The 27,301-nt window shown below is 44.7% G+C and overlaps 1 protein-coding gene and 1 non-coding gene across 2 annotated transcripts; one reads left to right on the forward strand and one right to left on the reverse strand.

Moving 5' to 3' along the window:
• Window positions 1-895: 895 nt before the first annotated feature.
• Window positions 896-27,301, forward strand: LOC124803410 (facilitated trehalose transporter Tret1-like). The gene is made up of 4 exons (XM_047264594.1): window positions 896-1,137; window positions 6,128-6,407; window positions 16,290-16,598; window positions 26,798-27,301. Exons 1-4 carry the CDS (start codon window positions 896-898, stop codon window positions 27,299-27,301), a joined length of 1,335 nt encoding a protein of 444 aa, XP_047120550.1.
• On the reverse strand, window positions 7,266-7,340 carry Trnat-ugu. The gene has a single exon. It is a non-coding gene; the product is annotated as a tRNA-Thr (tRNA).

Consider the following 27,301-nt stretch of genomic DNA (forward strand, 5'->3'; position numbering starts at 1 on the left):
AATTAAATTATTAAAGTAATTAAACTAATAATTTTCCAGCTCCGTTTCTCTCTAAATTTTTAGGAACGTGAAGTTAAAATCTTCTGCGTTATTAGGCCGCGTCATGTTTCTTCTAAAATGATCTACGTTTCGACTCCTCTGCTGGGATCTTCCTCAGGATCTTCTGCTGTCCGCTACTGCTAGAACACTGTCAGAGACGAGTGTCGCGTCCTCTTATAAAGGGGGAGTTTTCACGCGTTCATGCTGGAGAAGTGATAGTTTTGGTTAAAATTCATATGGCTACCATTGGTGGGCCATAGTCATTGGTTAATATTCCCTCTCTGATGTAGACGAAGGGGCGCTGGTAGCTCATCTCCTGTGGATACCATTGTCGGCCCATCGTCATTGGATAGAAAGGCACTATTCTACACTTATGCTGGAGAAGGGTTGGTGACTACCCTGAATTTCTGAATTTTTATCATTATTTGTGTGGGAGAAGCAGCTAGAAATGCGATACAACGTACATGGCTCGATGAGAAACGTCGTAAAGATAGTAAGTAATACGTTAGAAAGGATTTGTTACTTAGGTGAAATCCAGTCTTCATTCAATGTCACCGGGGCCTCCTCACAGATCCATTCTACTGTTACTGCATCTCTGCTGACAACACGGCTCTTCTCCCCCCCCCCCTCCCCCCCTCTTCCACTGGCCTATCCTCATCTTGTAAAATTTAGTGGTCAATTTCGCATTCCATGTGTTTGGACGCTTTTATCAGACAGTGTAAATGTATCAGTGGGAGTTGTGGTTTTGCGAGTCTACATTATTAGTGGGGGCCCTTAACAATGACACTGGTGTGCGCCTGCGTGCACAGTGAACCTGAACACGTTCTCGCTGGGCTCGGCTACGGCGTGGCCCGCGATGGCGCTGCCGCAGCTGCTGTCTGCAGAGAGCGGCCTGGCCGACCAGCCGCTGACGGTGGAGCAGGGCTCGTGGCTGGTGGCGCTGATGGCGGTAGCCAGCTGCGCCTTCGTGCCCGTGTTCGCCGGTCTCGGCGGCCATGTCGGCCGCAAAATGCTCGGCTACCTGACCATAACACCTGCACTTGTCTCGTGGATCATCCTGATGATGTCGACCTCTGTCGTTGCCCTCTACGTCGCCAGGTAAGGAACATTCTCGACTTACAGATGTTCAGTCATACGATGACATTGTAATTCTGTCAGAGACAGCAAAGGACTTGGAAGAGCAGTTAAACGGAATGGACAGTGTCTTGAAAGGAGGATATAAGATGAACATCAACAAAAGCAAAACGACGATAATGGAATGTAGTCGAATTAAGTCGGGTGATGCTGAGGGAATTAGATTAGGAAATGAGACACTTAAAGTAGTAAAGAAGTTTTGCTATTTGGGGAGCAAAATAACTGATGATGGTCGAAGTAGAGAGGATATAAAATGTAGACTGGCAATGGCAAGGAAAGCATTTCTGAAGAAGAGAAATTTGTTAACATCGAGTATAGATTTGTGTGTCAGGAAGTCGTTTCTGAAAGTATTTGTATGGAGTGTAGCCGTGTATGGAAGTGAAACATGGACTATAAATAGCTTGGACAAAAAGAGAATAGAAGCTTTCGAAATGTGGTACTACAGAATAATGCTGAAGATTAGATGGGTAGATCGCATAACTAATGAGGAGGTATTGAATAGAACTGGGGAGGAGTTTGTGGCACAACTTGATTAGAAGAAGGGATCGGTTGGTAGGAAATGTTCTGAGACATCTAGGGATCACTAATTTAGTATTGGAGGGCAGCGTGGAGGGTAAAAATCGTAGAGGGAGACCAAGAGATGAGTACGCTAAACAGATTCAGAAGGATGTAGGCTGCAGTACGTACTGGGAGATGAAGCAGCTTCCACAGGATAGAGTACCGTGGAGAGCTGCATCAAACCAGTCTCTGGACTGAAGACCACAACAACAACAACAGTGATACTATTTCATTTCCAGATCTAATAACTGATATCCATAATGTATACAACGCTCTATTTATAGGCATCCGTCAAGGTAAAATGGGTTTTAGGTAAATCTATGGGGGCAAACGTTGCATCTTCTCGAAGTTACCGAGAAAAGTTGAAAACGGACTTGAGAATTTGTATAGGGTCATAATCAGAACTGTTAAGATCTTGTGGTAAAATGAATTGTTATGAAATATTTGTTCCGATCATCCGATAATGTTCAGCTACCACAAAATTATTTACAACAGCATTTACGGCAACAAAATAATAAACAGAAAAGTAAAGAAAGAAATGGAAGCTCTAACAATGGAAAGTCAAGGTTGGAGTATCAGCAATGTTATGAAAAGAGTAGAGTGGTATTCACTGTAAAAATGACTCATTGAGTTGCACGCACACAGAACAAAAAGACTGTTACACATTGAGCTTTCGGCCAAAACTACTTCAGAAGGAAAAAGAAACACACAAATTCACACAAGCAAGCACACGTTATGCACACATTACCGTTATCTCCGGCCACCCTGGCTAGAGCAGGGGGAGATAGCGGTCATGTATGCGTGAGGTGTGCTCGCTTGGGTGAATTTGTGTGTGTGTGTGTTTCTCTTCCTTTCTGAAGAAGGCTCTGTCCCAAAAGATCAATGTGTACCAGTATTCTCGTTGTGTCTGTGTGCAACTTGACGTATCATTTTTACGGTGAATATCAATCTACCCTTTTTCATTACACAATGAGGTGGCAAAAGTAATAGGATAGCGATTTGCACTTACACAGATGGCGTACACAAGGTACAAAAGGACAATGCACTAGCGGAGGTGTTATTTGTAGCCGGTCATGGTGGCCGAGCGGTTCTAGGCGCTTCAGTCCGGAACCGCGCGACTGCTAAGGTCGCAGGTTCGAATCCTGCCTCGGGCATGGATGTGTGTGATGTCCTTAGGTTAGTTAGGTTTAAGTAGTTCTAAGTTCTAGGGGACTGATGACCTCAGATGTTAAGTCCCATAGTTCCCATAGCCATTTGAACCAATTGTTATTTGTACTCAAGTATTTATGGCCACACGACGGGAATTAACAGACTTTGAACACGGAATGAAAGTTCGAGCTAGAGCCATGGAACACTCCATTTCGGAAAATTTATGGAATTCAATATTTCGAGGTCCAAAGTGTCAAGAGTGTGCCTACAATATCACATTTAAGGCATTACCTCCTACTAAGCACAACGCAGTGGCTGACGGCTTTCCATTACCGAACGAGACCAGTGACGTTTCCATAGAGTTGTCAGTGCTAACCGACAAGCAACACTACCTGAAGTAACCACAGGAACCAATGTGGGACGTACGATGAACCTACCCGTTAGGACAGTGGGACGAAATTTGGCGTTAATGGGATATGCAGCAGACGATCGACGCAGGTCCCTTTGATAACAGCACGACATCGCCCCCTGCAGCGCCTTTCCTGGTCTCGTGACCATATCGGTCGACTGGAAAACTGTGCTCTAGTCAGATGAATCTCATTTCAGTAGGTAAGAGCTGAGGGTAGGGTTCAAGTGTGGCGCAGATCCTACGAAGCCGTGGACCCAAGTTGTCAACAAGGCACTGTGCAAGCTCGTGATGGCTCAATAATGGTGTGAGCAGTGTTTACATTCAATGGACTGGGTCCTCTGGTCCTACTTAATCGATCATTTACTGGAAATCGTTATCTTCGGATACTTCCCAAAGAAGGATGTCGTGTCACGAGGCGACTGGTTTGAGGAAATTCTGGATTGTTTAAGTGAATGATTCGGTCATCCAGATCGTCCGACCTGAAGCCTATCGAACATCAATCAAGATGTCAGTTCATGCACAATATCATGCACCGACAGCACTTTCGCAATTCTGGACGTCTATAGAGGCAGTATGGCTCATTGTTTCTGCAGGGGACTTCCAGCGACTTGTTGATTCCACGCCACTTCGAACTGTTGCACGATGCTGGACAAATGGAGATCCGACACCATATTAGGAGGTATTTCACCACTTTTGTCACATCAGAGCATTGTTGAAATTGAGGATCTATTCAATGAAAAGCAGTATAGCTTCAAGAAAGGTAAAGGCTCTACTCGGGCAGTTCTGACGTTGCGTTCAGTCATGGAATATTTACGAAAGATCTGGACATGGTTGTATGTTTATTGACCTAGAAAAAGCAATCAACAATATAAAACGGTGCAAAATGTTCAGAATTCTAAAAAAAGGGAGTAAGGTATAGGGAAAGATGGATAATATACAATATGTACAAGAACCAAAAAGGAACAAGACTGAAGGATGAATGAAGGTCTCACACTGAAAAAGAGCACGAATCAGGGACGCAATATTTCCCCCCTACTGTTCAATCTACACATTGAAAAAACAATTATGGAAATGAAATAAATGTTCAACAGTGGGATTAAAGTCGAATGTGAAAGGATGTCAACAATAACATTCGTTGATGACATTGATACCATGAGCGAAAACAAAGAATAATTAAAGGATCTGTTGAATGGAATGAACTGTCTAGTGAGTACAGAATACTGAAATAATACAAAAGTAATGAGCAGTAGCACGATGATACTAGCAAGAAACTTAACATCAAAACTGGCAATCACGAAGTAGACTTCGTTATGGAGTTCTCCTATCTCGGAAGTAAAATAACCGATGATTGACGGAACAAGGACATAAAAAGCCGGATAGCACAGGCATTCCTGGTCATGAGAAGCCTAGTGGGTGGATTGATAACAAATGAGAGGGTCCTCTGCAAATTCGGTGAGCAGAGAAACATTTGGAAAAACATTGACAAGAGGTAGGAACACGACTATGGACAAATGCTAAGGCGTCATGATTTACATGGTGCTCGAGGACACTGAAGAGGCTAAAACCTGCAGGTGTAGACTAAGATTGGAGTACACCCAACAAATAACTGAAGAGCTACTCGGAGATGAAGAGGTTGTTGCAAGACAGGAATACATGCAACTGCATGAAATGTGTCCATTAACAGCCCCACTGTTTGGTCGCCCTACAGCATCTAATCAACAATGGGTGTCTTCAGAAGGATATGGCATAACTATATAAACTTGTGGCTCTTCGCCAAATGGGGAGGGGCATTATCGACAATAGGGGCGACGATGTCTCTTGGATGTAATTAGTATCTCCCACGTTTTTATTTGGTCGCTTTCTTGTCTGCCTGTCAGTTTGTCCAGTACAAATTTTGCAATTGATTTTCAAATAACTTTGCATAGAGCTAGCGACTTGAAATTTTAGATATAATTCAGAGCTGGAGGACTACGCAGTATTAACTCACTTTCTTGCATGTCTGTTCAGAAAGGAAAGGGGTGGGGTGAAAGAGTTTGGCAACAGTTGGCATCTAGGCTGCTATGCACAACTGGTGTCTTGTGCAGTCAGTATCAGAATGCATTCCAGGGGGTATATGTGCGGATGGGCCCAGCTGAGCAGAGAGGGGGGCAGGAGGAGATGGATAGTGGCAGGGAGAGGATGGTCATAAAATGGGAGGAAGAGATGCACAGATATGGGAGAAGGATATGTATGGAGAGAGAGTGGAAGGAGATGGACAGGGGAGGAGAAAGTAGATAGGGGAAGGAGAAGATGGACAGAGAGAGTGGGAGAGGATATGGACTGAGAGAGTGGGTAGGAAGAGGTGGATAGAGAGTCAAGGGGAGAGAAATTAGCCAGAGAGGGAGAGAAAGGGGAGAAGGATATAATGGAAATGGTGTTATGGTCAGAGAGGAGGCAGGTGGGGGAGGAGAAGATGATAGTAAAGACGTGAAATACACATGCATCAATTAGAAAGTAATGTAATAGCAAGGAAGGAAACTATTTATTCATGAGTAACGAATTATGCATTGCATGTGTACCACGTTTATCATTCTAAATCTTACAAGTATTTTCATACCTATTAAAAATTCACAATGACAAAGGACTATCTGTATCGGGATAGGTAAGGACTTGTAGGGATAGGAATCTGTATCCTGTTAGAAGAAATTATTGTATACCATTTGATCCTATTTACTAACATGATACATTAAGAATTTATTTTTATTTAAATAAAAATTTTTAGTACGTGTAAATGCTACCTAGCTGTTGCTCCTCAATCTGACGCTCAAGGGAATGTCGCCACTCTACTTGGCTTTGCAGAGTGCTTGTCGGCGTGCAGTCGGCTGGCACCATGGTGATGGCGACGCTGTACGTCAGCGAGACGACGACGGACAAGGTACGCGGAGCACTCGGTTCCCTGCTGCCGCTGTTCTGCAACTGTGGCTCGCTGTGCGCCTTCGTTGTGGGCGCCTACCTCCCTTACGACGTCGTCCTCTACCTGAACCTCGCTCCGGTCCTCACTTTCGTCTTCTGTTTCGCGTTCATGCCAGAGACACCGCACAGACTGATGCACGTTCGCCGACATCACCAGGCCAGAAAGGTAATAGCTGTAAGGATTGTGGCGCGAGGATTTGAGGGCGCGCTTGGACTGCAGGCGTATACCAGCAATGAGATACAAAAGACTTTTTAGTTACGAGGTGCTAATTACAATTTTATGGCAGTATTTGTAGATTCAGGAACAGATTTTGGCAATTTTGACTGGAATACTCTCTTTGAAATTGTGAAGGTAGCAAGGGTAAAATACAGGAAGTCTAAGTTATGGCCGGCCACTGGTGGCCGAGCGGTTCTAGGCGCTTCAGTCTGGAACCGCGCGACCGATACGGTCGCAGGTTCGAATCCTGCCTCGGGCATGGATGTGTGTGATGTCCATAGGTTACTTAAGTTTTAAGTAGTTCTAGGGGACTAGTTACCTCAGAAGTTAAGTCCCATAATGCTCAGAGCCATTTGAACCATTTTTTCTAAGTTATGCACAAGTTGTATAGAAACCTGTCAGGAGTTATAAGAGACGTAGGGCACGAAAGGGCAGCAGTGCTTGAAAACGGAGTGCGACACGGCTATACCTCTCCCTGGTATTATTCAATGTGTACATTTAGCAATCAGTAGAGGAAACAAGGGAAACCGTACGTGGCAACTAAAACAGAAATATAAACGCAACTGGTGCGTTTGATTGCTAACCAATACTTCACTTGGGGAATCTGTGTCAGACTGCTCCATATGCTGGACAAGTAATTTATAAATTTAAGTGTTAAGAAGTATATATGACGGTAGTATCTGTTCCCGAAAGAACAGTTACCGTGGATGACCATGCAGCTTTGCTAGAAATGAAATGATAATTAAATAGACACTCTAGCTGCAAGCAGGCGTTGATACACTTCATTGGGGACATGTTGAAAATGTGTGCCCCGACCGGGACTCGAACCCGGGATCTCCTGCTTACATGGCAGACGCTCTATCCATCTGAGCCACCGCTGGCACAGTGGATAGTGCGTCTGTGGATCTCACGGGGAGCGTGCAAGGGGTAAGTCCCTGCAGACGCACTATCCTCTGTGCCAGCGGTGGCTCAGATGGATAGAGCGTCTGCCATGTAAGAAGGAGATCCCGGGTTCGAGTCACGGTCGGGGCACACATTTTCAACATGTCCCCAATGAAGTGTATCAACGCCTGCTTGCAGCTAGGGTGTCTATTTAATTATCATTTCTGTTAAGAAGTATTTTCTGAAGTTGTTTGTACGGAGAATATCGTTGTGCAAAAGCGAAACGTGGACGAAACGCAGTTCACACAGTAAGAGAACAGAAGCTTTTCGAATGTGGTGCTACAGAACATCGTGGAAAATTAGATAGGTAGCGAGCTGATGGGTAGCGAAGAACTAATGATCAGATACTGAATGAACTGCGGGAAAAAGAAATTTGTGGCACAACTTGGTTAAAAGATGTGAGGAAGCAAAATTAGGGTTTAACGTCCCGTCGACATCGAGTTCATCAGAGACGGAAAGGGTGGCAAAGGAAATCAGCCGTACCCTTTCAAGGGAACCGTCCCGTCATTTGCCTGGAGCGATTTAGGGAAATCACAGAAACCTAACTCTGGATGACCGGACATGGAAATAAACTGTCATCCTTCCGAATGCAGGTCGAGTGTGCTAACTTGTGCGCCACCTGGCTAAAAGAGGAGATTGGTTGATAGGTCACATTCTGAGGCACCAAGGAATGGTCAGTTTGGCAAAGGCAGGAGGCGTGTGTGTGGCTGGGGGAGGGGGCAGGGAGAGGGGATAAAACTGTAGAGTGAGTCTCATGCTTGAATACAATAAATGGATGTAGGTTGCAGCAGTTACGCAGAGATGAAAAGCCTTGCAAAGGATAGACTGTCTCCGAGAGCTGCACCAGTCAGTCTTCGGAATGGAGACTACAACAACGACTACCGCTCGCACCTAACTGTTTTACAAAGGCGTTTGTCACACATACATTTATCTGAAAATCTTAAGGAAGTGTTGTTCACCCAAGACACGGGTTCCTATCCTCGATCTAAAGGAAGTGTAGTGCACCCAAGAAGAAAGTTGCTCAGAAAACCACGCTCGCCCACGATTGGACTACGACACACACAGAATATGCTGCAAATAAGTACACGTCTCATTCATCAGCGGAAGAACGATGCATTAATATGTACGCCCCATATAGCAGGCATTACAGGAAAGTTAAATAAATTAGGGCCTCTTTTCTTCGCCTCACCCGCAGTCGCATAAAGAAACTGGATAGAAGGGGGCGGGAGGAGAGAATTGTTCTGACATGCTATGCAGGTTTATTATGTTTAGTATGTTTAGTAACGCTAACTGACACGAGTCAAAATAATAACAGAAGCGCGAATGTTCCAGTAAACACGGGTCGGCAGACGAAACATTTTTATGTGAATGTGTCTTAGCGACCCGACACTGACTTCACTACGAAATATTTTCTTAGTTAGTACAAATGTATTTAAATCGTAAACTTGTCAGTTAATTACCTTTCTTATCCATCATCTATCAGATATCATTGGAACGGCGGAAAGTTCCACGGGACTGGAAGAAGGCCCAGGCCAAATGGTTCAAATGGCTCTGAGCACTATGGGACTTAACATCTGTGGTCATCAGTCCCCTAGAACTTAGAACTACTTAAACCTAACTAACCTAAGGACATCACACACATCCATGCCCGAGGCAGGATTCGAACCTGCGACCGTAGCAGTCGCGCGGGACCCAGGCCATATCAATCTATAAAAAGGGTGGAAAATCGGATGCACATAGTTATCGGCCAATTTCACTGACATCGATTTGTTGTAGAATCACGGAACATATTTTGTTTCCAGACATATTGACCTTTCTAGATCCTGAGAAGCTCATCTGCAGAAACCAGCACGGTTTTAGGAAACAGCGGTCATGCGAGACACAGCTGGCCCTCTTTGTGCATGATATACAACAAGCTCTAGATACCGGCTCCCAGGTTGATGCCCCATTTCTCGACTTGCGAAAGGCGTTCGACTCGGTTCCGCACTGTCGCTTGCTCCAAAAAGGACGCACTTACGGCCTGTCTTATAACATATGTGGTTGGATAGATAGTTTTCTAACAGACAGGAAGCAGTATGTCGTCCTGAACGGGATGACTTCAACAGAAACAAGCGCAACTTCAGGTGTGCCCCAGGGCACTGTAATACGTCCGCAGGTTTTTACGATTCACATAAACGATCTGGTTGATGGTATTGACAGTGGCATTAGACTGTTTGCCGATGATGGTGTAGTCTACAGGAAAGCAGTATCACATAAAAATTGTGAACAAATCAATGAGGATTTGCAGAAAATAAATGCGTGGTGTAATGACTGGCAGCTATCTCTCAATATTAGTAAGTGTAACCTACTGCTTATAACAAGGCGAAAATCCCCATTAATGTACGAGTACAAAATAAATGCCCAACCTTTGGAAGCGGTAACATCCGTCAAGTATCTGGATGTGACTATTCGAAATGATCTCAGATGGAATGATAAGATTTCACAAGTAACGAGCAAGGCGAACTCTAGATTGCGGTGTATTGGTAGAATACTGAAGCGATGCAGACCTTCAACAAAGGAAATAGCTTACAATACGTTAGTTCGTCCAACCTTAGAGTATTTTTCGTCTGCATGGGTCCCTTACCAGTTGGGTCTAATTCAAGATATTGAGAAGGTCCAAAGAAGAGCGGCAAGATTCGTAACTGGTACATTCAGCCACCGCGAGAGCGTTAGAAATCTCATAGAAAGTTTGAAGTAAGAGACACTTTCAGATAGACGGCGCGCTAAGCGGAAGAAGCTGCTCACTAAATTCTGAAATCCGATCTTCGCCGAGGATGTAGAGCATATATTATTACCACCAACTTTCAGTGGTCACCATTCGAAGAAAAGGGAAATTAGAGCTCTTACTGAGGCGCTCAGACAGTCGTTTTTCCCTCGCGCCATCCGCGAGTGGAACAGACGGGGGAATTACGAGTTTGGCGCGAATTGTGTCCTCCGCCACACACCGCTTGGCGGCTAGCGGAGTATATATGTAGATGTGGATGTCGATGTAGATGTAATTAAATGTAACAGTGTAGACGTAGATGCGAACAAGTGAATCACAAGTCTGACAGTAAAGTAAACATACAGGGTGTTACAAAATGATCTTTAGAGTTCTGATCACGAATGTTTCAGATGTGGAGATAGGTTGTAAGGTGTGATTTGGGCACAACGTTCATACACGCCTTAAGTTTTTACAGGATTCAGTGTGCGCGCCATCTATAGCACGCAGGATATCTAAGCGATAGTTCCTCCCATGTCTGGCCTAGCCGGCCGCGGTGGCCGTGCGGTTCTGGCGCTGCAGTCCGGAACCGCGGGACTGCTACGGTCGCAGGTTCGAATCCTGCTTCGGACATGGGCGTGTGTGTGTGTGAAGTCCTTAGGTTAGTTAGGTTTAAGTAGTTCTAAGTTCTAGGGGACTTATGACCTAAGATGTTGAGTCCCATAGTGCTAAGAGCCATTTGAACCATTTTGTCTGGCCTAGCATGTCCTCATTAACGTTTTCGATTGCTGCTCTAAAGCGAGCTCGCAGTTTCTGCAGATACTGCACCGTCGTCTCGTAGACGATCTTTCACAAAGCCCCAAAGAAAAAAAATCTAATTGGCTTTTGTCCGGAAGTCTTCGAGGCCAGAAAATGGGTCTTCCTTCACCAGTCCAGCGACTTGGAAATGTGTCGCCCACTGCCTTCGTAACGACTGAGGCCCAGTGAGAAGGAGCGCAATCCAATTGCAGCATGACGTCAGGTTGCATTTCTTCCAACTGTCGAAATGCAATCTGTTCCAAAATGTTCTGGAAAGGAGTCGAGGCTGTGCCACCTCTGCCTAGCAAACGGTTATGAATCAGACCGCACCGCAAGTTAACCTCCGGAGTGTCGAGCATAGTTACGGAACTAAAGTGGATGTTCTCAGAGCCCCAGATCTTCACACTATCTTCGCGGACACATGAAAGCAAGCTTCATCCTTGTACGTCTCCTTTTTCATACAGTCTCGGCCATCTTCGGTGCCACAAAGAATCTCAGCTGCAAATGCTTTGAGCTTTGGTCGGGCTGAAGCGCATGCAGCAACTGCCCCTTGTAGGCATAAGGTTGTGTGTAGCATCCTGTGAACAGGGTAGTAGTTGTAACAGTCTAGACGCTTGACAGATTGATATGACACCTCTGGATTCTTTGTCTGTCCGATGGTCGGGCGTGACAGTGGTGTGCTTCAGCAAAGTGTGCCTTTTGCTAGTGGGTGGCCATTTTCGTGAATAATTAACCTGGAAATCCGAAAAACAAAACAAAAACTTTAGGTGTGTATGTGAAAACTATGCCGAAAGCCGTACCTTTCTACCTGCATGAATTTCTGAAATACATGTAGCTAATATTGCAAAGATAGTCATTGGAAAGTATGCAACATACGCTACCTGAATTTCACTCCATGTTGATCTACACAATAAAAGGACTCATGAAAACATGATTTCAGGTTATACGCACGAGTTGTGACCAAAAGGTAACAGGAATTTTTGTGTTTCTTAAAGAATATTTATTTATTCATCAACTTTGTCCTCTTCAAAGTAATCCCTCTCAGATATAATACACCTGAGGAAGCACTTTTTCCAATATTCGAAGAAATTCTGAAACTCACTTTTTTTATGGTGTGCAGTTCCTTCAGCGATCCTGTTTTTATCTCATCAATTGTGGCAAAACGATGTCCTTTCATGGTTCTCTTCAGCCTCTGGAATAGAAAGAAGTCGCAAGAGGTCATGTCCAGCGAGTAAGGTGGGTGAGGCAATATAACGGTTTCGTATTTTGACAAAAAATAGGCGAACAAGCATTGAGGTGTGAGCGAAAGCATTACGGTGATGCAGTTTCCACACGTGTTTTTCTGCAGTTGTGGTCGTTTTGTTCGGATTTCTTCAGCAAACGGTGCATAACGTCCAGATAGTGTTCCTTATTGACCATAAGACCATAAGGCAAGAACTCATGACGAGCTATCCCTTGTAAACGAAGAAAACAGTAAGACGAACCTTCACATGTGATCGATATTAACCAAGTTTTTTCGGCCTTGGGTCTTTAGGCAGTTCCCGTTGGAACCATTTGGCCTTGGTTTCTGCGTCATAGCCCTACACATATGTTTCGTGTCCTGTTATAACCTTCTTTAGAAGTTCTGGATTGTTGTCGACTTCATTCAGCAATCCCTAATCGATGTCTATGTGACGCCGTTCTTGGTCGAAACTCAACAATTTCAGAGCTGCTACACGATTAATGCCCCAACCATCCGAAAAAAAATCCTTGACATGAGCCAAAGAGTATGTCTACATTATCAGCAACCCCGCTGATGGTGATTCGGCGATTTTCCGGAGACACTTTCTTTACTTCCTCCATACTGCCATCAGCAGCTGGTGTGCTAGGCCGTCCAGGCAGATTGTCGTTTCCAGCGTCTTCTCCAGCCTCTCTGAAACCGTAAACTCTTGTCTTAGTCATAGTAGATGTTGTGGATTGGCAAGAGAGCCAACCCACTATGAGATGAAGCCGAAAGGCACGCGTTTTAGCTCACGCAGGCTGGCGTGAGGTCTGGAACAGGTCAAGGAAATGAGACTAACTAAAAACGTACGTAGCTGCTGGAATACTTAACTTTAATCCATAATTGGAGAACATCGCTCTTGACGGTACATGTTTTACAGCATCAATAGTAACTAGTAATGGCGCCTTGCTAGGTCGTAGCAAATGACGTAGCTGAAGGCTATGCTAACTATCGTCTCGGCAAATGAGAGCGTAATTTGTCAGTGAACCATCGCTAGCAAAGTCGGCTGTACAACTGCGAGTGCTAGGAAGTCTCTCTAGACCTGCCGTGTGGCGGCGCTCGGTCTGCAATCACTGATAGTGGCGACACGCGGGTCCGACGTATACTAACGGACCGCGGCCGATTTAAAAGCTACCATCTAGCAAGTGTGGTGTCTGGCGGTGACACCACAGTAGATTCGCCAAAGCCACAGTCAACATTTCGAATGCTGTGCTGCACTTTACCAAGTAAGATTTAATGCAAATTCTTTGATCAATTTTTTTCGTAAGTAAAAATTCGCCGAATACTTGAAAACAAGTATAACCTATTGTTGACTGTCAATAAACTGAATATAGAAAAATGTACAAATGAAAAAATACATCAGGTGCTGAGCCGTGGTCCGGCTCGCGTTTGTGCCGTTCACAGTTTGACGTCTTGTATTCGGATTGTGACGACTAAGACTGGTCACTGGCGCCACTACGTTCGCTCGCTTTGTCTGTCTGACAGTGGCAGCTGCAGCGCTTATTGATAGCAATTACTGTGGTACTATCTTTGGATCGACCTCTAGTGTGCCCGGGCCGTCGTGTGTCAAGGGGCAGTGACATCCGCACAGCGCCAGCACTCGCCGGGGCAGCTGGCGATACATGCGCTGCCCGATGTAAGGGTGTGGTCGCGAGAGTTCACTACCACGCCGAGGTCCGGATTCGGCGAGTTTCAGTTGAATGGATCGTTATATTCGAGCAGTACAGCCTTCATTTGTGTGTGTGTGTGTGTGTGTGTGTGTGTGTGTGTGTGTGTGTGTGTGTGTGTGGAAGTAACATAGCAATAAGCTGTCAGTCGACGATTAATTTCCCTTGCCTGACTTGAGCGGGGACGACCGTTGGTTGGTCGTTCGGTCGGTAGGTCGGTCGGTCGTCTCATCGGACGATGTGTATTTGATCTTCCGACCGCTTCTGGGCCCACTGTGTTTGTGTCAACTTGTGGTTCATGCTTGTTGTTTCACAGTGACTTGTGTTAGCACTGTATGAGTTGTTGGTGGAACTGTTTTCGCGGGTCCGTGTGTATCTAGTGTGTTTGAATGAGCAGCTATTTTAACGCTGTCTGCGTACTGCGTTTGTGGAGTGGTGCCTTCTGCCTTTCGGTGTTTTAAAAGCCGGATTCTGCAAACGCAGTGCTGTCTGTCACTTCGCCCTCGCCTGAATTACGCCATCGTTATACTGGTTATCACACGTTAGGTGGATTTGGTAAGAGGATTGATCGGCGATTAAACTATCCCTAGTTTGAGTTGCCATTCTGTTAGGTGAGCGTAACTCGTGGCTGGCTGTCTCGCCGCTTACGCAGATGTAGGGACTCTTCTCAGGTCGATCCTTGGAGCGCTGTCTGTGGATCACTACCTTTTTTTAATCGGTCTGATTGTGTCAATTGTTTAAAAATAATATTTTATTAAAATTACTCCTATTGCCTATGGCCTTCAGCCGACAAATAATTTGAATTCTTCTAAAGGCCTTCATCCGTCAGTGTAGCTTGTGTTGTAATCAATTTTTTTTTTTTTGCCGGCCGCGGTGGCCGAGCGGTACTAGTCCGGAACCGCGCGACTGCTACGGTCGCAAGTTCGAATCCTGCCTCGGCATGGATGTGTGTGATGTCCTTAGGTTAGGTAGGTTTAAGTAGTTCTAAGTTCTAGGGGGACTGATGACCTCAGATGTTAATTCCCATAGTGTTTAGAGCCATTTGAACCATTTGAAAACAGTTAGGTGTGAGCGGTAGTCGTCGTTGTAGTGTTCATTCCGAAGACTGACTGGTGCAGCTCTCGGAGACAGTCTATCCTATGCGAGGCTTTTCATCTCTGCGTAACTACTGCAACCTACATCCATTTACTGTATTCAAGCATTGGACTCTCTCTACAGTTGTATTCCCCCTCCCCCCCCCCCCCCACCCTCCACCTCCCCACACACACACCTCCTGCCTTTGCCAAACTGACCATTCCTTGGTGACTCAGAATGTGACCTATCAACCAATCTCATCTTTTAGCCAGTGGGCGCAGAAGTCAGCACACTAGACTCGCATTCGGAAGGATGACATTTTATATCCAAGTCCGGTCGTCCAGATTTAGGTTTCTGTGATTTCCCTAAATCGCTCCAGGCAAATAACGGGACGGTTCCCTTGAAAGGGTACGGCTGATTTCCTTACCCAACCTTGAAACATTCTGCGTGTGTGCTCCGTCTCTAATAACCTCGATGTTGACGGGACGTTAAACCCCTATTTTTCTTCCTTATTTGTGATTCACGCCTTCAGCCGTTAATTGTTCTGAAGTACTACTTGTGGCCTTCAGCCGACAAATAATTTTGAATTCTCTCTTAATAGGGCCTTCAGCCGTAAGTGTAGCTTGTGTTGCCGTCAATTCAAAAAAAAAATATTTAAAAAAATATTTTTTTAAAAATTTTTTAAAAAAATTATTTCCTTAAATAAACTGTATGTGTTTACTGCGCAACTAACGGTAACTGATTAAGCCCCGTCCACACCTTTTCCAGCTTTCCCTAAGTCCCACGTCTCAGGTACATGTGTACCAAACATTGAAAATCGGGTTTACAATACCGGCGAAATAAAAAAGTTCCCGTTATTTTTTATTAGACCTTGTACGTTTACTTTCCTATATGTCGTAGAGGAGGAGGAGATTAGTGTTTAACGTCCCATCGACAACGAGGTCATTAGAGACGGAGCGCAAGCTCGGGTGAGGGAAGGATGGGGAAGGAAATCGGCCGTGCCCTTTCAAAGGAATCATCCCGGCATTTGCCTGAAGCGATTTAGGGAAATCACGGAAAACCTAAATCAGGATGGCCGGAGACGGGTTTGAACCGTCGTCCTCCCGAATGCGAGTCCAGTGTGCTAACCACTGCGCCACCTCGCTCGGTCTATATGTCGTAGAGATACATTGTTTAGTCATACGGGTATCAGCGGCACGATTGCTTTACAATACCGGTGAAATAAAAAAGTTCCCGTTATTTTTGATTAGACCTTGTACGTTTACTTTCCTGTATGTCGTAGAGATACATTGTGTAGTCTTACGGGTATCAGCGGCACGATTGCTTTTACGTGCCACGGGTGTGCGCAGGCGCTGAGGTGGCTGCGCCGTGGGATCTCCGAGCGGCAGGTGGATCGCGAGGTGGAGCGCATACAGGCGTCTCTGGGCAGAGGCGCGGCCGAGGCGGGCTACGGCGGCGGCGTCGGCAGAGCTGCCTCGCTTGCCGAGCTGCTGCGCTGTCGGGCCAGCCTGCTGGGCTTCGCCATAGTCCTGGTGGCCGGCGCCAACGTCCAGCTGTGCGGCTCCTTCGCTGTCCTCAACTATGCGGTCCTCATCTTCGACGAGGCTGGGGGGTCCGTATCTCCAGAGGTGGCCACCATCGTCCTGGGTGCGCTGCAGGTACGATCGCAGACCCTCGTTAGCGCCCTACCTGTGTGGTGTAGTCCGTCTCTGTCTTTCATCACAAGAATGAGGATATCATCGGCAACAGTTTCCCAACTGTCGTTTCTCTACTCTACTGGCCATTAAAATTGCTACACCAAGAAGAAATGCAGATGATAAACGGGTATTCATTGGACAAATATTATACTAGAACTGACATGTGATTACATTTTCACGCAATTTGGGTGCATAGATCCTGAGAAATCAGTACCCAGAACAACCACCTCTGGCCGTAATAACGGCCTTCATACGCCTGGGCATTGAGTCAAACGGAGCTTGGATGGCGTGTACAGGTACAGTTGCCCATGCAGCTTACACACGATACCACAGTTCATCAAGAGTAGTGACTGGCGTATTGTGACGAGCCAGTTGCTCAGCCACCATTGACCAGACGTTTTTAATTGGTGAGAGATCTGGAGAATGTGCTGGCCAGGGCAGCAGTCGAACATTTTCTGTATCCAGAAAGGCCCGTGCAGGACCTGCAACATGCGGTCGAGCATTATCCTGCTGAAATGTAGGGTTTCGCAGCGATCGAATGAAGGTTACAACCACGGGTCGTAACACACCTGAAATGTAACGTTCACTGTTCAAAGTGCCGTCAGTGCGAACAAGAGGTGACCGGGACGTGTAACCAATGGCACCCCATACCATCACGCCGGGTGATACGCCAGTATGGCGATGACCAATACACGCTTCCAATGTTCGTTCACCGCGATGTCGCCAAACACGGACACGACCATGATGATGCTGTAAACAGAACCTGGGTTCATCCGAAAAAATGACGTTTTGCCATTCGTGCACCCAGGTTCGTCGTTGAGTACACAATCGCAGGCGCTCCTGTCTGTGATGCAACGTCAAGGGTAACCGCAGCCATGGTCTCCGAGCTGATAGTCCATAATGCTGCAAACGTCGTCGAACTGTTCGTGCAGATGGTTTTTGGCTTGAAAACGTCCCCATCTGTTCACTCAGGGATCGAGACGTGGCTGCACGATCCGTTACAGCCATGCAGATAAGAAACCTGCCATGACGACTGCTACGGATACGAGGTCGTTGGGACACAGCACGGCGTTCGGTATTACCCTCCTGAACCCACCGATTCCATATTCTGCTAACAGTCATACGATCTCGACCGTCGCGAGCAGCAATGTCGCGATACGATAAACCGCAACCGCGATAGGCTACAATCCGACCTTTATCAAAGTCGGAAACGTGATGGTACGCATTTCTCCTCCTTACACGAGGCATCACAACAACGTTTCACCAGACAACGCCGGTCAACTGCTGTTTGTGTATGAGAAATCTGTTGGAAACTTTCCTCATGTCAGTAAGTTGTAGGTGTCGTCACCGGCGCCAACCTTGCGTGAATCCTCTGAAAAGCTAATTATTTGCATATCACAGCATCTTCTTTCTGTCGGTTAAATTCGCGGCTGTATCACGTCATCTTCGTGGTGTAGCAATTTTAATGGCCAGTAGTGTATTTGGTCTTAATCCGACTCTTAGCTGCTACAGTATTCCTATCGACGACTTGCATTTCACCTTTTATTGGATAGAAATCATTGTTTAAAATTCTTCATCATTCCTCTCTTGCATATTTCCATAATGATGAGTGAAATACATTTTCAGATATTTCAGGTCTACAAGATTCCATAACCAACACAAATTTTTTGAATAATGACAGTCGTCTGCACTATCATCGGTTCGATTAAAACATGTTATTGTTTTGTGATTGTCATAATTGCCCTGCTCTTCACGAAATAACTCACAGAGACAGTACGAAAGCACTGACCATTATTCATTTGAATACCAATCCTCACATATTTTCATTTCAATAACATTATTCTACTGTCACAGTAGGCACTTGTGGTAACAATGCTGCACCCTGGAGTCCAAAAACTTTGGGCAGAGACTCTTAATTACTAGACACTTGACCTGAGCCTGCCTCCTGGACATTCGACAACTGCAATGTCCTCAACATAAAATACTGGTCCTCGAAAGGTGGATATTCATAGATCGCATCTCGACAACTGAAATTTGGAACTCCAATACAGCAACATCACAGACACTGGGAAGGGCAACCACATGACGAAGTAAAGCATTAACATTAATGCATAATGTTGTTTTCCTTGCCGAATACGCACGTACGTATGATCAACTGGAATTGACACGTCTATTTACCAATTTTCGCTCTGATGACGGAGGAGAAGCGTGGTAGCATGGACTCAGCGAGACCCTGGTCCATGACTACTCAACCACTGCCACCGTTCAAGGATACTGGTCGGAGCTAGGTCCAAGACAGACACGTTCGATAGCGTCCCAGTTCGGCTCAGTCTTTTGAGGACAGCTGAGCTGTTGGGCCATACACGTACACTAAGGCGTTGCAGTGTACTTCACTATTCTGACACAAAGGGGAAGCGACAGTGTGGTGCATTCTCTTGTTGAAGGCCCATTGGGATTCTATACGCACATAAGTGATGCGTGTTATCGGCGAGTGTGTTCCTCGACCGTTTTACGGAGGTAGATGAGAGCGTATGTATCAATATTTACATTTGATCAGAGCACCACTCAGACGAAAATAACGAAAGTTTTGTATGGCTGGCGTCCTGTTATCAAGCTCTTTGTGTCCCCTCATGTGACTTTACCCACTCGTACTACGGCACTGTAATGTACCAGTACGTTAACGTGACTTATAAGCCTATGTGACATTTTTATATTCTTCAGGTTTGGAATGTCAGCGCTCCTACGCTTATGCTAACCTCCGCGCTCTCTGACCTGCGTCTCTTAGAGGTGCAGGTGGTGTGTATATCGCTAGCACAGTGATTACGGATTTTTAGACTCTTCGATGATTACTATTGCCGAGTAATGGTGTGTTATTTAGTGCATCGTACTTTTGTCTCCTGTAATAACATATTTTTGCTCACAGCATTTGACTCGGGCGGCTACGGTTTTCCGCCGAATAATAATACACCAGTCACACGATAAGACATGAAAATCCCAATGTCTGCACGACCTCGGAGAAGCAGTGTCCCACATGTAGGTAGCCCACAATATGGTCACAGGCAAATGGGTCTTGCTCACTTTGTATTCTGCTGTTGTGCAGATGCCCAGTATAAGACTTGTGCCATCTGGGTCATGTGACACGTCGAAGTATCCCATTCACCGTCACACTGCTTCTCCAATATACCTGCCATTTCTAAAACATTTGTTCGTAAGTGTATATTAACATACTAACAGTAAATAAAGGAGGAGTCATACTGGAAAGACCGTTAAAATGCTACAGAGGTGGCATAAGAAGAAAAACGACAAGGACTCGCAGGATTCTAATATTCCCTAACGTATTCGGCTAGGAAGTCTGTCTGTAACACGGCCAATGCTATGTTTCCTGTAACAGCTGAAATACATAGGTAATTCGGGATACTACGTTAGTCACTGTAGTTCTGTTTCCAAAACCCACACGCACAATCGAAACTCACCACCAAAGTAGTAGAGTTCTTTATCATGTCGCTGGACTAGGTATTGCTTTTATTCCTTGGCGACACAACAGAAATAAAAGAGGTACGGTGGTATGTCTGTTCGTCCATCTTTAACAACGTTCGACATATTGGCGATGTCTAGTTTGGAATTACGATCTACATTACGAACAACAATACTGGACAACAACAACATACTGGAAATCATACAGCGACACATCACAAGTGACAATGGAGTTGTCATCTACTATTCATGGGATACCGTAACAAATGAATCTAATTGGTGCAGCCCTCTCTGCTACTTAGTGAAGTGCGTGTCGCTCGTAGTAATACAATAAGATGGTGTATCACCAACACAGCCCCTATAGCCAAGATAATGAATGTTTCCTGTTATAACTAGAGGGTACCTCTTACACTCGCACTCAATGTCATCTCCTAATAGAGAGCGTGACAAAAAGACAGATACGTTAGGACTAGCTAATACACAAAAACAGTTTTATCAAGCTGTCTATCAGGATACTAGTTGATTATAAAATTAGAGCGATTCCTGTGTCTGAAGCTGAGACCATTTGACTCTGCAACCGAATGGATGTGAATCTGACGTAGTAACTATAGATAATTGAAAAAGGAAAATAGAGGAATAGAAATACGGGATGTTCTGTGAGAAGGAGATTAGGACCATCCTAACACAGGATGCCCTGTTGCCAGATTTCTGATAACATCATAAATTATGTACTGTTACCACATTCCTCCCCTACTCCTCCCCCACACCTCTCATTTCACAGGCCAATTGCCGAATGCATAAATTGGCGGGTGATACAAATTATGGCAGTAAATTAAAAAAGTAAAGAAATGCAATTTTGCTAAGCATAATACGACAGGAAATTCAAAAATCCTCAAAGGTAAAAAAATTTAGGGCTTGTACGGAAGCATATAGTCGTTTCCCCCCTCACTGAAGTATCGTAACTTTATGTTTAATGCTCCAAAAGTCAGTCTAGAGCACTTGCAGTGATATGATAGCTTGTTAATGTATATTACAATAAAATTCTAGGGAAGAAAGACGAGAAAATGACGAATTGTGGTAGCCCCTACAAGGGTTTTACTTCTACTGCCATCTCAATGTAATGTGAAGGACGGCATGTGAGCTAAGTGACTATCTGATAACGGCGCTGAACACAGGCAGCGTAGAAGAAGCATGTATGTTGCTGTAACACTTGATGCAGTATCACCATATGTCTTTAGTAGATTTGTGATGATTTATCTCCTATTTGCCCTAGTTCGGTACCTGTTCGGTCTGGTATTATTGCTTATTAACACAACCATAATGACAACAGATCCACTGACGTCTATGGAACCACATCTGTGTCTAAATGGTAATCAGAAATTACACTCCAGAGAAGAGATTTTCTTCATATCAAATGGCTCTGAGCACTATGGGACTCAACTGCTGAGGTCATTAGTCCCCTAGAACTTAGAACTAGTTAAACCTAACTAACCTAAGGACATCACAAACATCCATGCCCGAGGCAGGATTCGAACCTGCGACCGTAGCGGTCTTGCGGTTCCAGACTGCAGCGCCTTTAACCGCACGGCCACTTCGGCCGGCCTTTCTTCATATCACTTCTTACTTTACCAAACCAATATATTTGCGTAGTTTTCAGCTTCCTAGTTGCGATGAGTTTGAGTGACGGAAATTGTGAGATTCTGCCAGCACTATGTGCATACTTGTCTAGTCACTTGATTGACAGTTACTGCAAAATATCAGGATGAAAAAGTGTTCAGTTCTTGTTCGAGACGTTAGTATAAAATCTGCATCATACCGTTAATACCCCAAACGCTGTTGTCCCTGTGTACATTGCGTTGGGCAGTGAGACGCGCATTGATAACAGCTGCTTTTGAGAGGTTTCTACATAAAGCTGTACCATACCGCTGAAATTAGAAAAACTATACAATTGCCATTTTGTATGCACTATACTGTGTACAGCTGTATCGTTTTGAGAAGATGTAGTCACTCTTACAGGTAATATCTTTCCGACATCCTTGTCCTGAGACCTCTTTACGTAATATGGTTTCGTAAGAACTAAGTAGTCATTCTTTGAGGTAACCCCATTTAAGTTTCCCAAGCATTTGTCTTACACTTTTATACGAAGGTTTGTGTCGATCTGTTAAGGTCCTAGTGTCATTCATCTGAATTCCATATCTGTTCTCATGCCTCCTTGATAAGGCACTAAGGTCCATTTGATAGTATTTCCCTGCCTACTTGTACGACGTTCATCACTAATGTTGGAATTAGATACTATGACGTTCTTTCTCTTCATTATAACAATTTTAAATACGGTTAAAGTTATCATCTTACACTATATACAGAGGAAATTTTGTCCTCAGTTTTCCACAACTCCTTACGATTCTCCATTAATGTTTCTTTCCTATACGCAAAGGCGTCATCGCCAAACAGTTCCATAGCACAACTGATCCTATCTGCTAAATCGTTTATGTATATTGAGATATATGTGCAGCGTAAAGGACTGTGCTCTATTATTTAAATATTCCTCCACTGAAATGTTACTATTAGCATAGTTTTAGAAAGCCTCACTTGCTTCACGCAAAAGGACAATAGCACTTTGGTGTTCACATCATAATTTTTTTGGCCTGATCTAAGGCTTAAAAACCAAAAATTCCTTTCTACTGAGATGTATGGCAACCGCTCACATTCCTATAATGGTGGCATATGTCAACAGTTACCTGCTAACGAGTCACCACGTCATTTCTGAGACGAACGACGTTTTCATCCACTTGGAACATAGCTTTGCCTACCAATATCAGATATCACTGATTGCTCGTTGTTCTGACCTAGCAGTCCCAACGACTTTGAATAATTCCACGTTCGACGATCCTCGGAAATATTCCAAAGTCTGACTACAGTCGAATGCATTTTACTGTCTCACAACTTAGCAAACTAGTGGAATTTCTCAAAGTTTGTATGCACAGCCATTTCACTGCTCACCTCTCGACGCTGACTGTCAATCATTTCCTCCACAAGCACACTTGTTGAAGAGCCACGTCTGGATTTGTAAGAAATTATTCAAAAGTCATTTAGAAACATCCAATGTCTACATCATGGTTATAGAGATCATTTGAGACACGCCAGTCGCATTGAAGACTGTATAAATCGGAAGTGAACTCTTTGAAGGAACCACATCGACACAGCCACCAAATTCGTTTGAGAGGGACTCAGCTGGGACGCTACTGGACGTCAGTTCTATGCCGCATTTAATAAAAACTGTGTAAATATGTGATGCTACATACCTCTGGAAAACAGGAAGAATTGTTAACAAACTTTAGCTTGCACGACGTCCTTCATGTTATATTTTAATGACAGCAGATGTAAAAACTCACGCCTGGACTATCACATTTTGTCAGTATTCCGTCTCATTTTCCTAATACTTTCATTGTAATAGACATTAATAAGCGATCATTTCACTGCAAGTGCTATAGAACGACACATTAACGAGGCGGAAACGACAGTATGGTTCTGTACAGGCACTAATTTCTCTTGCCTTTGAGGTCCTTACAGTGTGTAAACTTTTAGATGGCAGACCTCTCCCTAGTCCTGAATCGGTAGAAGTCGGTAAACGTCGGGAGGCTTCGGTAGGCGCGCAATTTCGACTGCTGCTAACATTACGTAGCTGACTGCTCCCTTTCCCTTTCGCAGCATTCAATCACTCGCAATATAATTTTGCGAGCATCGCTACGTAATATTGGTTTCCTTCTAACCGTAGGCCTACCGGTAGGGATTGATGGCGACTCCCGAGATGGGCCAGCAACTGCCTCTTCACTCATTTTGATAATGTTTAGCACAACTGCACAATAAAAACACGCAGAACAGTACAGCGCAAAACAATAACGAAGCAGACGACAATGGCTACCTTGTACAACACAATAGTGTTAGTTGTGAAGAAATAATAGAACAAAACGTTATGTCTGACGCGGCACTTTGTCACGCATCTCGATGTTTACCAAGACATATCTCCTGAATTATATGTCGTAAAGAGACATAAATTTGCCGGCGCATTTACTGATATATGTGGATATTGTATGCGAAATATGTTGCGATTAGAGTTAATAGTAACGAAATAATACATTAAAACGTCATGCCTACTGCGGCAGATTTACGGTATGTACTGAGAAAATGTAGTAAGCGACAACCTTTTTTCCTTTCGTTATTTTGTGGGGGGTGTCAGCGAGAAAAATTTTCGTAAAGGTTTGAAATTTATGTAACGTTTGTTGCTAGTCGCTAAGTGCTCTCATTCTCAAATACTGGATGCATAAATCTGGGTATTTTCCCGCGGTGCATCTCATTGTTTATGACGTCATATCTCCTCAAGAATGTGTCTTATTTCTTTTTTCTCGGCTAGGTACCTTCGTGGGCGTACGGAGAACAAATCACCAAAATTTCATCGCAATCAGGTGAATGGTTTGGGATGAATGGTTTGGGAACGCACAGAGGGCAGACATACATACATTCACTTTTATATATAGAGATTGACAGTTACGTTATACTATATGACCTGTTTACGTATAGTTAAATTTTATTGTTAATAGTTTAACATTGCGGGGAATGAAATAAAATTGCGAGCAGTGAGAATCGAACCCAGGTCGGCTGCATGACAAGCCTTTGCCTAATCAATTGCGCTACGCATGCTACAGTGACCTAAAGGTTGAAACATTGTGCATTACTCTTTTCGGGCGTTCCGAGAACAACTCACCAAAGCTTCATTGCAATCGGATGAATGGTTTCTGAGCGCATAGTAAACAAACATACATTCATTTATATATATACATAGATTTTAATGTACATGACGATTTTAGTTTCGTTAACGCGAGTTTTACTTCCAAACCTTTCGTCTGCTTTCGTGTAAGCATGACGCGCAATTTGTAGTGCCAGCACTGCAACTGGTAGCCGTGCCTTGCCGCCCCCCCCCCCCCCCCCCAACGGCTGCTCTCACCTCCCCTCTCTCCTCGCCTCCTCTCGACGCACTCCCCTCACAACTCTGCCGTCTTACAGTTAACACACTGTACATGACGTGTACGTCAGTGGCATTAAATCGTTCTGCAGTCTGTCGCAAATTGCGATTCTCTATATTTATAGCGTTGGACTCCTCAGATGCTACACTTAGAAACCCTTTGGAAAATTCCGATGTCCCATGTACAACATAAAACATTGAATGAAGCAAGAGCCCTCAGACGCAAAGGTTATGTGACATGGTAGCTATCTGGTGTCATTTGTAGCGATTAAAACCGAAGCATTAACTGAATTTGATTCTTTGATGTAGATTTTCAACGGTTGGCGAGAAGGTTTAACACAAAATATGGTGATTTACGTACAAAACTAATGATCTGGTCACAACATCCGTTTTAGCTGGTTTCAGCACAAAACTGACCGATTGCGACGAGAAATACAATGATTTCGCCACAAAATTCACTGATTTCGACTCAAAATTGACTATCTGATTAAGTTCCCTCTTGAGTCTGCCAAATGAAGAAACGGCTGGCCGCTGTGACAGAGCGGTTTTATTATTAAGTGGCAGACCTGTCTCGTGAACTTTGAAGATGAGATGAGGCTTACCACAAACTCCAGTCTATTCGGACAAATTCCGGTATACATCGAAAAACGCAGTTACAGCCTGCATATTCATCTCCTTCGCTCTAGCTTTTGACAAGTCTTATGGTTTCCTGAGTGATAAATAACTATGCCTCTTCATAAATCCAGTAAACCAGTCTGTATCTGCAATCATGTGTCCCACGCCCCAGGGATGCTTAATGTTATTCGTCGCTGCAAACGTTGATGCAGCTCTTCAAATTTGTTCAGGAGTGCAGCCAAACCCCTTGCAGCTAAGTCTTTCAACCCAGAACTTAAATCATCCTCCTCTTCTGGGCTGAATACCGTCGGATGACCAGCTGGTCTACGAGGTTTCTGTTCCGCCATTGCCGAATCACATTTTGAAATAGTTACCGGATCTTTAAGTGTCGAATAAGGAATTTTGAACAATGCAGCAGCTCCTTTCATACTCACGTCTCCGCCTATAGTGTTTCATTTCTTCCTCAGACCTTTAAACGCTTGTGTGTACGGACCATCTGAAAGGTAAAAACTAATAATTTGACAGAGAGGAAATAGCCCCATGTGCAGTCATTTCAAAAGACGCGCCAAATCCCCCAGCAATGTTTGTTGACACAGTGGATAACCTGTATTCTTACACAAGCAATGTAAGGAGTTTAAAATTTCGCGTTATTGTGCACGGTACACCTCAATTTGTTAGATTGTGTTCTTTAAGTACTGCAATAATCCATGACAATGCGCGTACCTCTAAAGATTGTTCTTCTGTCCTGTCAGTACTGTAACAGTAAATGGCCCTATAACAAGCACATGCGGCGACACAAAGATACTGGCGCACACTGCAGGCAAAACGGCCTTGACTGTGTGGAACTAGCCCACTGTTCCAACATTTCCTGTTTCAGGCGGATTAGCCCAGTGAGCGGAATATCCCCGCTACACGCTACAGGAAATACAGCACGTAATCGAACAAGTTAACTTTTGTATATCTTACACCTCAATATTTCACGGTGAGCAAGTGCAAAATATGTTTCTCTGTCGCCAACTGAAGTATTAATTCGTTTCTTTCGATGACACAGGTTGTTGGCGGTCTGCTGTCTACAGTGTTGATAGAACGGATTGGTCGACGACCCCTGCTGTTCCTCGCGAACGGGGCCGTCGGTACTTCGGTTGCGCTTTTGGGTGTCTACCTGTACCTAAAGCAGCAGACGCAGGTAGACGTGACGTCCGTCGGATGGCTACCAGTCACTTGCCTGTCCATATACGTGCTGATGCATGCTGTCGGACTGAGCCCACTGGCGTACGTCGTGGTCTCTGAGACGGTGGCTCCAAGGATCAGAGGTTTGGCTGCCATTATCACGTACTCGACGAGCAGCGGCACCGCAGCCGTCATGAGCAAACTGTACCCAGCCATGTCGCAGTCCATGGGAGCCTACGGCACCTTCTGGTTCTTCGCGGCTGTCTGCTTGGCCTGCGCCCTCATCGGATGGTGCTTGCTGCCGGAAACCAAGGGACGACCTCTCGAGGACATCCTCAAGGAACTCAACGGCGGAAAGGATGTCCACGTCGGCAGCTCCCAATGA

Source organism: Schistocerca piceifrons, chromosome 6 (assembly GCF_021461385.2).
Source record: "Schistocerca piceifrons isolate TAMUIC-IGC-003096 chromosome 6, iqSchPice1.1, whole genome shotgun sequence".
Lineage (NCBI taxonomy): Eukaryota > Metazoa > Arthropoda > Insecta > Orthoptera > Acrididae > Schistocerca > Schistocerca piceifrons.